The sequence below is a fragment of the Clinocottus analis genome, unplaced genomic scaffold (assembly GCF_023055335.1).
Source record: "Clinocottus analis isolate CAN_PGR_092001 unplaced genomic scaffold, fCliAna1.0.p SCAF_9, whole genome shotgun sequence".
NCBI lineage: Eukaryota > Metazoa > Chordata > Actinopteri > Perciformes > Cottidae > Clinocottus > Clinocottus analis.
The window spans coordinates 8,099,383-8,110,207 of NW_027176251.1; the positions used below are offsets into that span (position 1 = coordinate 8,099,383).

The following is a 10,825-nucleotide window of genomic DNA, read 5'->3' on the forward strand; positions in this document are numbered from 1 at the left end:
ATAGAAGGTTATAAAAGCGGAATCAATCTGAAAAAACTAACTAAAGGTTTGTCTAGTCATGATGTCACACAATGATTCATACATTCATGGATATATTCAATGATGTTGCTCCTTAACATTTTGTTTTATTTCTTCTTTAGTTACTTAAAAGATGTCTGATTTCACCCTGTTTGAGATACATAGTGTGTAATCCTATTGTTGGTGACAACAAATGTATCAATTGATTTATTAATGGTGAATGAATTATTAGCATGAATTCATTATACTATTAATGAACAGTACAGGTCTCGTTTCCCTTTCGTATGTCAATAAAAATGCTTTTTCACCCCTAGAGGGAGATGTTTAGCAGTTTTACTTCATGACTGCAGCTTCGTGGTTTTATCTCATGACACTTTGTAACTCGACATGCAGCTCCGCGTTTACTGACTCGTATAATTAGAGCTGACGGAGGCTCACGTTTATTACAACATTCATCGTTTGATGAGTGACATTTCTGTCAGCTGTTTGTATCTCACAGAGGGAGATCAATGGATATTTTACCTTTACTTTGTGCAGTCGCTGTGTCTTTCACAGGTAAGATTCTTTTGTTTTTAAAAGTGTTACTGTCGTCTGATGTCAAGTGTTTAAAATACATTTTCTAAACTTTAAAAATCGGTAAAATGTAATTATGTTGTCAGGTCAGAAAGGTGCCCTGATGATGAGATTGCTCTCATGCTTTTGTGACTGGACAGCAGCATGAACAGCACATACGCATAACTATAAAGTGACTTTATTGCTGAAACAAACTTCTTTTTTATAGTTTTTTTCTCATGCCTGTGCTCTAGTTATTATGTGTATTTATTCAATTTATATAAATACAAATGAGATAAGTGGAGCTTTATTGTGAAGTGCATGATAGATTAAGATGACTAATGTTGACTGGCTGTTCTGATAGATAATTAGCCCACTGGTCTCTCGCTGAATGCTTCACTTTGTTAGACTTCAATTCCATAATGTGGTCCAAAAATGTTGTAAACTTCAAATGCTGAGAAATGAAAACAACCACCGTAACTTCATTGTTTGTTTTTCAATAGACATAAATGTGGTGTTTTGTCTGCTGCAGATTTGTGTCTTGGGTAGTTTTTACATCCCTGTAAATGTCTCCTCCAGGTTTGACCAGAGGAGTTGGTGTGCTACCAGACGGTCCTCTGAATGCAGCTGTGGGAGGGACAGTGATGTTCACCACAACAGTGACTCCATCAGAAACACCTTTTCTAGTAGTGCAGTGGAAATTTGGATATAACAATATAATAACGTTCAATATTAACAACATCACTGCACCAGAGTATGAAAGCAGGATCACTCTGTTCATGTCTACTGGATCTCTGGAGCTCAGGAATCTGGCTCTTAATGACAGTGGAGAATACAGCGTTGGCATTCTTCCACCTGGAGAAGTCCAGAAGGATGGAAGAACCAGTCTGGTTGTACATGGTGAGCACATGTCACACGTTGCTTTACTTCCAATTCTGGAGTGGAGATTATGCATGGCAGTTGAGTAATAAATACATAATTGTGTGGAGGTGTTGAGTGGTTTGAGATGAGATTTGTTTGAAGGTTTAAAACATACAAGCTTTTTTTTTATTGTATAAACACTCAATATACAACAATATTTATAAAAAAAAACATATAATAGAAACACTGAGTCTATCTTTTAAATGCACCTGTATACTGAAAAACATTCCTACACAACTGACCTTAATTTGCTTTTCGTGTGTAGCTCTTGTTGAGACAATTAAAACAGGCATTGATAGTTTTATGTTCGTGAGGTTTCAGGGTGTTAAATTTAACTACATGTTAAATTTAACTACATGGTATTCAAAATGTATTTGAAAGAACAACCACCTTAAGGTAGAGTTTGAAAATAATTCAACACCAGTTTTGTGAACTTTCATTGAGCTGCGACTCAACGTCTCCTGATGATCGATTAATTCTCAGCCGCTGCAGTGTTTCCTTCTACTGAACCTTCATGTGGTGGCAAATGTAAAACCATTTTGTTTTTCATCCACAGAGAAAGTTTCCAACATCACGGTAACTGCCAGCAGCACAGACTTGGTGGAGTCCAGCAGCTCTGTCCGTCTGTCCTGCTCCTCCATTGGATCCTCTCTCTCGTTCCTCTGGATCAACGGCAGCTCTGAGGTTACAGCCAGCGACAGAGTTCAGCTCACTGATGGAGGCTCCACTCTCACGATGAATGTGACTCGCTACGACCAGGGACCGTTCAGTTGTCGTGTGTCCAACCTTGTCAGTCACGCAACCAGCGATCAAATACACCTCACCATCAGCTGTGAGTTACTAATATACATGCTCAGTTATTCATTTAAAATCTCTTTTATTTGACAACACTCTGGATACAAAAAGAGACAAAAACTTTATTGTCAAACTTCGGCACATGGTTTCATTCAGATCGTGTATATTGCAACCTTGTTCTGTTACATTTCTTTGAACAGATGTTTCTTTTTTCTGGTGACTTGATGTATAATAATGCAGTTATGTGTACTAACCTTTTGCTGTTGTTTTCCCATACATAAAGACGGCCCAGAAAATATGAATCTGATATTATACCCGACACAGAAATACCATGAGAAAGGGTCAGACATCAGCATGGTGTGCTCAGCTGACTCCAGTCCTGCTGCACATTTTACGTGGCTTCTGAATGGAGACCTGCAGTCTGGTACCGAACAAGTGCTCAATCTGACGAACATTCAGGAGAGTCAGAGTGGAAACTACAGCTGTCGGGCCTCAAACAGCAAAACTCTGAGAAATGAAACGTCTCAGCCCTCAGTTGTCTCCATATTGGGTGAGTTTGAAGAAAGAGGTTTATTGGATACGAGTGTCAGAAATGTGTAACTTACAGTATGTGTACACTTGCATAATTTGTATTTGTAGTTTCAATGAAAGACATTTTTTAAAGAAATATGAAGACAAAAACGATGGGTTATGTACTTATATGTATTTTTCTTCAAGATGGGTTATGCAGTTTTCTTGAAAAAAGGCACCTCAATTTCTGAAACACTTTGTCAAAATTGACATGAGTTACTAAATTTATTCTCTCTTTACTGTTTTTGACTGTCTTTTTCTGAGAACTATTTTCATTGAGGTGCTTTTCATTGTAGAAATTGTTGCAAATGCTGGAAATATCATATTTCCTGCTTTTGAATCAGACCTTAACCATCTGGGATGTGTGCGTGCATCTATTTGTAGATCAGTTTATAGGAACGCCGTCTGAAATAACTTTTGGTTGCTCAAAGTCTCTCGTCACTAGGTCATTATTGGATATAGTTGCAAACGGTCAGAATTACATCACTTACAGTAAGTGTACACTTGCATAATTTTTTAAGAATTATGGAGACAAAATAGATGGGTTATGTACTTGTGATAGTATCAAATGAAACTTTCTTAAACATGGATTATGCAGATTTCTGAGGGGAAAAAATGCATCTTGAGCTCTGAAACACTTTCTTAATATTGTTGTAAGTTATTGAATTTATTCTCAGACTCTTTTTTTTGTTGCAATGCTGAAATAGCAATTTTTACCACATGATTTCCTGCTTTTGAATCAGACTTTAACCATCTGGGATGTGTGCGTGCATCTATTTGTAGATCAGCTTATAGGAACGCCGTCTGTAATGACCTGTGGTTGCTCAAAGTCTCCGGTCAGTAGGTTTTATAAACCCTTAAAACTGAGCCAAGAGCAGGTGCAGAAGTTTAGTCTTCTCTCAGACCACTTCTATCACAACATGCTGAAAGTTTATTTTGGATATTTTTCCCCAAAAAACGACTACCCAGGCTGTAAATTGAAAAGGTTATATTTAGCATTTTTGGAACAAAAAAAAACAATACATACATACGTTTGCACTCAAGATACGTCTGCAACTGTCGATTAAACAGAGACAACTGAGGCTCAGAAAGAAAAACGAAAAAAAAGGAAAACATCTTTCCTTTATGTTGTGTCTCTGTGTCTTGCAAGTTCCTTTAAATGTATTTACTGTCAATTCTCAGGAACAGTTACTTTAGTTCCTGTTCTCATGTCTTTCACATATCTTTTTCTCAACAGTGAAAATATCAGATGCTTCTATCACGTGGAAAACAAACCAGTCGATTGAAGGGAAGTCTTTCAACTTATCCTGTGATGCTGCTGGCTCTGTGTTTAACAGAGAGTGGAGGAAGGGAGACGTAGGACTGACTCCAGATGACAACATGGCCCTTTACGACAAGAACAGAGTGTTGTCTTTTAACAGTCTGAGTAAAAAAGACACTGGAGATTATTTTTGTAAAGTCAGCAACCCTCTCAGCCAGGATGAAGTTAAATACACCATGGTTGTTTCCTGTAGGTAACAAACTATACATTTCCTGTTCAAAATTATAACGGTGTACTACTGAAACTTGTTTTTTTTGTAGCTCTGTAAAATGCTTCAAGCTGCTTTAAGAACTTCACAAATATCTGTATTTCAGATGGACCAGAAAATGTTCAAATCAAAGGTCCAAGTTCGGTACAATTGAAAGAGACCTTAACGTTAACCTGCTCTGCTGACTCCCTACCGGCTGCTTACATCTGGATGCTGAACGGGACAAAGATACACAATTCTTCTGTTTTAACTAAAGACAACATTGAACATTCGCATCATGGCGACTACATCTGTGAAGTGATGAATCATATAACTGGAAGAAGATCATCAGCGTCCCATACAGTGTCTGTAACAGGTACCCAGATGGTGTTGATGACAGATTTTGTTGAAAGTCTTGAATATTGTGATCAACACACTGTTATACATTTGATAATGATGTTTTCATTCACAACATTCTTCTACCTACCCATAATGCAACTCAATCGCCAACCGTTTGGTCAGAGATTTAGGCTGTGTTCGAGTGAAGAAGTGGAAGCATGTCACACATATTGGTTTGTGGACTGTGGCTTTAAAGTCTTGATTTCAGCATTTTGGCCGTCGCCATCTTGTTTTTTTGGCGTCGTTGACTTATATTTTTGTAAACAATAATGTGACGGTGGAACTCAGTACAACCAACTTGTACAACTTGAAAAATACATTTTTATGCTTCCAGAATGTTGCAATGAACTCTCATGAACAGAAAACACATTGTACAAAGGTTAACATTTTAAAAGATGAAAAGAAGTTCAACTCCCAAAATAGACGTTACCATGGCAGCAACCTGTCAATCCCAAGCTAGCCATGCCCTAAAACAAACTTGACTTTATCGCCCATTTTACTCTAGAATGAACACCATGCTGTTTTGAGGAAGACTTGAAACTAGCGATTGAGACCATGAACTCGTTGTTTACAATGTTTACGGAGGTAATAAATCAAGTGAGAAGGAAAGTTGTTTTTAAATAGACTTATATACGATCAGACTGTTTTCAAACCAGAGGAGTCGCCTCAGCGGGCCTTCACCAAGAATCTGCATCGGCTCTACTTTTCAGAAGTTCTCTGTCTGCTTTTAGCCTGGCTCGAAATATCACATGACGGAGTACCGTCTAAAAGTACCTAGACGCAATGCATTGTGGGGCAGTAAGCTCAATCATACTGATAAATTACCATACGCGTGAACATTTCTCGCGGACACAATCTACACAGTTGCAACGCAATACATATTTAATATGACATCAGGATCGGTGGAAATAGTTGGTTAGTCAGTCATTTCCAACACAGCCTTACATTTGTTATGCTAGTAGCAGCGATAGCCTCAAGCATAGACATCACAGAGCTCTGCTCTCCTCACATCTTCTAACAACTTCAGATTGTTTTTATTTTTAAACTTGTAGTCTTCTCGTAGTCTTCAGCCTCAACCATCGCTGACTGAATGTTCTCCAGCTGAAGGAGATGTACAGTGGAGGCCGTAAAACTAACCAGTATTTGGATTTGGCCAACTGTGAAATCACATGAAGGGAGAGATTGTTGCATGCGTTGTATCCAAAAGTATAATAAAGCAACGAGACAGTTTCTGTGGTGTCTGTATACAGAATGGTGTAACAATTATGTTCTTATCTACTTTTCTATTTGTGTTTGCCCAGAAAAAAGCAAATGTTCGGATGGTTGCATCGCCGGAATAGTGATCGCAGTTTTAGCCGTCTGTGCAGTACTGTGTGGAGGAGGGTACATGTTTTATACAAAGTAAGTGGAAAAAAAGCTTTAAGATATAATCAGTGAGCCTTTTTTTCCAATTAATAAGAATCTATTATAATTATACTCATGTGATTGCTCAATATTATGAAGTATGGACTCAAAAGCACGACTCAGAGAACAGGCAGGATCTGCTCTGACAGGAGAGTCAGTCCAGACACAAAATGTGGAACCAGAATCAGGTCGACGTTGAGGCTGTAAACTTTGTTTGCTCAACCTGCAAAAGGTTGATGTTCAACAAAGGGTCACACTGCTTTTGTTATGTAATTTCCATAAGCACTGTCCAGCTAGATAATTTGACTTGTTGTTTTGGTATTTGGTATAAATATTAAACTGTGATGGAATATGTGGCTCACCAAGAGTTCATACATTTGTCACCAGTGTTTCGAAGTTCAATTACACTGTTTGAAAGTCTTTGAAATATTTGCCAGTGAAAACTAAAAATGATTTTTAAATCACGCTTAAAAAGCAAATGTTGGACTAAAATCTCTTTGAGAAAGAATGACATTTTCCTTTATGTTATTTCCAATAGATAAATATATTTCATTTCAACAACAGAATGTCATTATTATTATTATTATTATTATTTATTTATTTTATTATGTGGCAAAATGACTTATAATGCCGGTCTAATGTCTTATTTACCTAATAATGACTCATTACCTCTCAACAGAAACAGAAACCTGACAAAGAAACTCACTGTCAGAGATCCTCCCACTGAAGCAGGTATGTGTATTGAGTGTGTGTCTGTGCTTAATATGTCTATACGTACTACACAGCATTGTTTACTCCCTTCATTAAAGTTATGCTATGCAGGATTTTCCCCACACATGAAGCTACGAATATGGTACAGCATCGATAAAACGCGAATAAAGCAAGGTGGCATCGAAACTCATCCCAAAACAGGAGTGAGACTGGTTTTGGCGCTCCCTGTTGCCGCCGTGTGCGACGCTGCAGGCGTTGCACTGGGCTGTGAGCTTCTGATGTTGTTGAGCTGTGGGGAGGAGGGGTCAACTTTGAATGTTGTTTACAAACAGTAAGAAGCAATTGATGCAAAGTATGCCTTTAAATTATCCTAAGCATTGTTTATTTCTTATATCTTAAAGGAGCTGAAGGACAGGACAACAATGCATACGCAGGAACTCAGGTAAAAGTCAGCAGTGCTTACCAGATACTGACTTAAACCTGAGGCCTGTACTTCAAAACGAGTTCATCGTACCCAGAGTATCTTTAAGTTATCTCCCTAACTAACCCTATCATTGCAATCCTGCTCAACGGTCCAATGACGGTGGTTATAAATTCTGTATTTATGTCCTTTTTGCATTTAGCAGTTTAAACTGTGTTGCTTCTTAATCTAAATTATGATATCTTTGTATTTGCATAGTATTATTTTTTGTTCTGTGCACTGAGCTCTGATTGGTCAGTGTGTCCTGCTTTTGATACACGTTGTATCTTATCTTAAAAACGATTTAGTCCGGAGCAGGTGAGGTGTGCAACATCAGTTACTGTGGAAATAAAACCCGGGAAGCAATGAACCACCATCATAGGACTGAAAACCAGAGTTAACCCTTTAATTACCTCGCTAAGCCCAATCCTGCTTTGACGTGCAGACCTTAGATTACACAGTTTATCAGGTGATAAATTTACATAAAACTCAATAGCCAAATGTTTCTCATTTCTCCTACCAAAATGTATGCCTCAGACAAATTGCAGTGTAACCTTTCTTCCGTGTGAATCTTTCTGTACTTTAGTTTAATGTAAATCATGAGAGATCAGTGGAAAAAAGTCATTTCTGAAGGAATAAATAAATCAGGATTTTGTTGATGATCCATGTACAATGTTTTTACTAAAACTAATTATTTTGTCACATATAGTGCACAGTAATAGTTGGTCATATAAAATAGTTATTTTCAAGTGATATACAAAGTCTTAAATATGAGATTATTTTTCTGTGGTATACATGTTGCGAGTTTGTGATCTGGCTTGTTTATGTTGTTCTAAAGAGATATTCAGTTGACAAAATAGAGTGGAAGTGTATGTGTGTTTTAACATCAGTGATTGAACGCAGCGTTTATAGTTTATGCTTGTTTTGGGCAATATTAGTCAGATATCCATTTACCTGCTAATATTTCATGTAATGTGATATAACTGTAAACGTAATCTAACATTTTATTCCTGTCTTTGTCGTTTCTAGGAGGTGAAGTATGCAGATATCAGTATTTTCCAGAAGGCAAACGGTGGAACGGTGCACCTGGTGTCACAGAGTAACTCCTCCGATTACGCCGAGATCAGAGTGAACAACAAAGCTTCCTCTGCTTCTACCAATGATGCTCACCTGCAGCGAATGAAGAAGCCAGCTCCTCAGCCTCATCCTGAACCCACACAACTTTACGCTCACGTTCAGAAGAAGTGAGCGCACTAGATGTGATGAATTATAGGGTGAGGTTAGACTGGAGGCCAGAAGCAGCTGCCATGTGATCAGAGAAACCTGCTTCTTCCTCTCAGTTCCTTTTTTATAGTGGACTAATTTTGACCTGTGTTTACGTCAAAGCACTTTAGCAGTGGTTAATAATCCACCAGGTTCTACCAGTTGTTGCCATGGCTGAGGTCAGGCGGCACAATGATTGACTACAAGCGTCCCTTTACCACATCAGGACTTTCTTCGTTTGTATGTGTACAGTCAATGCAAAGTGCACATATCTGAGCTTGAACATACTGTTTGACAATGGTGTGGCGTCATGTATGACTCCACATGCAAAATTTTAATTTAAATTATAGATTACGAGTTAGGAATTAGTTTTCATATTTTTCACCTTACAAAAGCAACAGAAGAAACAATAGTTGATCAAAGTTAAAGGGATACACACGCTTCGTATCTTCAGCTACAATAATGACCTTAAGTCTTGAAGTGGCAGAAAAGGTAAATGGAAACTGTTTCCTTGAAGACAAGTCTTTTCCCATCAGTGATCGTCAGAGTAATTCAGATCATGTTTACGGTACATGTCAGTAAAAGTCAGTAAAAGTTGCGTTGTGATAAAATTATATGGTGCTTTATCTCTTAGCATATCTCAGGAACTGCAATTAGAAAGGAGAAGTTAACATTTATTTCTGCATACACGTATGGAAACTAACTGTCTAACTAACTGATTTCTCAATTCGATACATATCTTTACTTTTATGAAGACGTGTAAATCCCACATCAGCAGCTTGCACGCAGAGTGTTTCATGTGTTATACAACTAAACACATTGTGTGATTGGGTACACTTTGAGGTAATAAAGTAGTTATGTCTAAATTATTTAAGTATTGGAGATGATAACATCATCAGCAAGAACCAAGCCACCTCAGAAACTAAAATAATAAGAAAACCCAAACCTGTTGACCGTACACTATCAGAGCAGTGAGAAACATTCTGTCTGGTGTCTTGTGTCTTTCTCAGTTGTGTATTGAAAGGGTGAGGCTTCAGCTCGGTTCCATATTAACAGCCAGATCAATGCCATCAGACATTATATACACAATTTATATTCTGGTTTCACTCCTGAAGAGAATGAAGTCTCACAGCCCGAGCTAATGAGTGGATTCCCCTCCCCCATTCGTTACTCATTAATGAAGCTCAAACTCCATGTGAGCTTCACACATCGTTGATTTCTCCTCATTCAAAGAAACATCGTTTTGCAAACTAAAGGTTTCTACACTTTAGTCATCGGCAAACAGAATCCCTTAAAAAAAAGTTTAACCTTGAAAGTCAATCAATGTCATTCATTAATAATGATTAAATTATGGTATTTCAAGGAGATAATTGATGGATGAATTAATAGATTGTAATATATAATGGTATTTTTATTGGATGATATGCACTGTTTATATAAAAAAATATCTTGAAGGTGACCAAAGACCATGAAAATCACGCATTAATGTATAACTTAAAAGGGTGTAGTTTTTTATTTAGGGGTGTTTTTTATGGCTTTAGATACGTTCTCAGATTCTCTCTGTTAACTCTGCAATCAATTTTAAAATCCATTAAAAATGGTGTGCCTTTAAAGTGCTTTTTGAATTCAGATGTTTTCTCTGGATACTCTGGCTAACATACCAGCTCGAGCAGTAATGACTCTTTGGCTACTAAACAAGCTAACCTCATATTACATATTTGGTATGTGAATTAAGGAGTCTTTTTAATTATTGTTTCATTGTGAATTGTGTCCAGCTCTTGTATTATAATTATTTTTTTGTTGTTCAACTTAACTGTAACTTTGACTGTAATTTAATGCCTCACCAAACTGAACATGTGACTAACCTTTGACCAAAGATAGAAGGTTATATTTGTCATTGGATTGCTCATTGACCTGATTAAACTATTGTATTTTTGGCACTGGAAGACACTGAGTCTGTTTCTACAATAGCCTGTTTTCATATTTGCAAAGTTTATGACAGATCCCATAAATACAGCGAACATGCAAATAATCAGATGGCACAATAGCTCGTGGGTGCCCGCTCTTTACAATTCCTTATGGTCAATAATGGATCATAAATGTGTGGGTAAGTTATATAAGAAATTAAGTGCAGTGAAAAGTAAAGTGTAGAGGTCAGTTTGTTATTAGGAATCATTGTATAGTCGGTTTAATCTTGGCAATTACCACATTACTAAAAATAAAA

At 37.3% G+C, this 10,825-nt stretch overlaps 1 protein-coding gene across 1 annotated transcript; it reads left to right on the forward strand.

Annotated features, from left to right (window-relative positions):
• Positions 1-527: 527 nt before the first annotated feature.
• Positions 528-8,586, forward strand: LOC137781157 (carcinoembryonic antigen-related cell adhesion molecule 1-like). Its single transcript, XM_068569745.1, has 10 exons — positions 528-573; positions 1,150-1,470; positions 2,048-2,323; positions 2,570-2,836; positions 4,094-4,366; positions 4,492-4,740; positions 6,065-6,164; positions 6,847-6,899; positions 7,280-7,320; positions 8,368-8,586. Exons 1-10 carry the CDS (start codon positions 528-530, stop codon positions 8,584-8,586), a joined length of 1,845 nt encoding a protein of 614 aa, XP_068425846.1.
• Positions 8,587-10,825: the final 2,239 nt, after the last annotated feature.

What these genes read in the sequence shown, in the direction of transcription:
- LOC137781157 (XM_068569745.1), top strand. Translation starts at nt 528, where the DNA reads ATGGATATTTTACCTTTACTTTGTGCAGTCGCTGTGTCTTTCACAG. An exon ending in ATACACCATGGTTGTTTCCT is followed by an intron (nt 4,367 to 4,491) that starts GTAGGTAACAAA and finishes TCTGTATTTCAG; the next exon opens with ATGGACCAGAAAATGTTCAA. An exon ending in CCATACAGTGTCTGTAACAG is followed by an intron (nt 4,741 to 6,064) that starts GTACCCAGATGG and finishes GTGTTTGCCCAG; the next exon opens with AAAAAAGCAAATGTTCGGAT.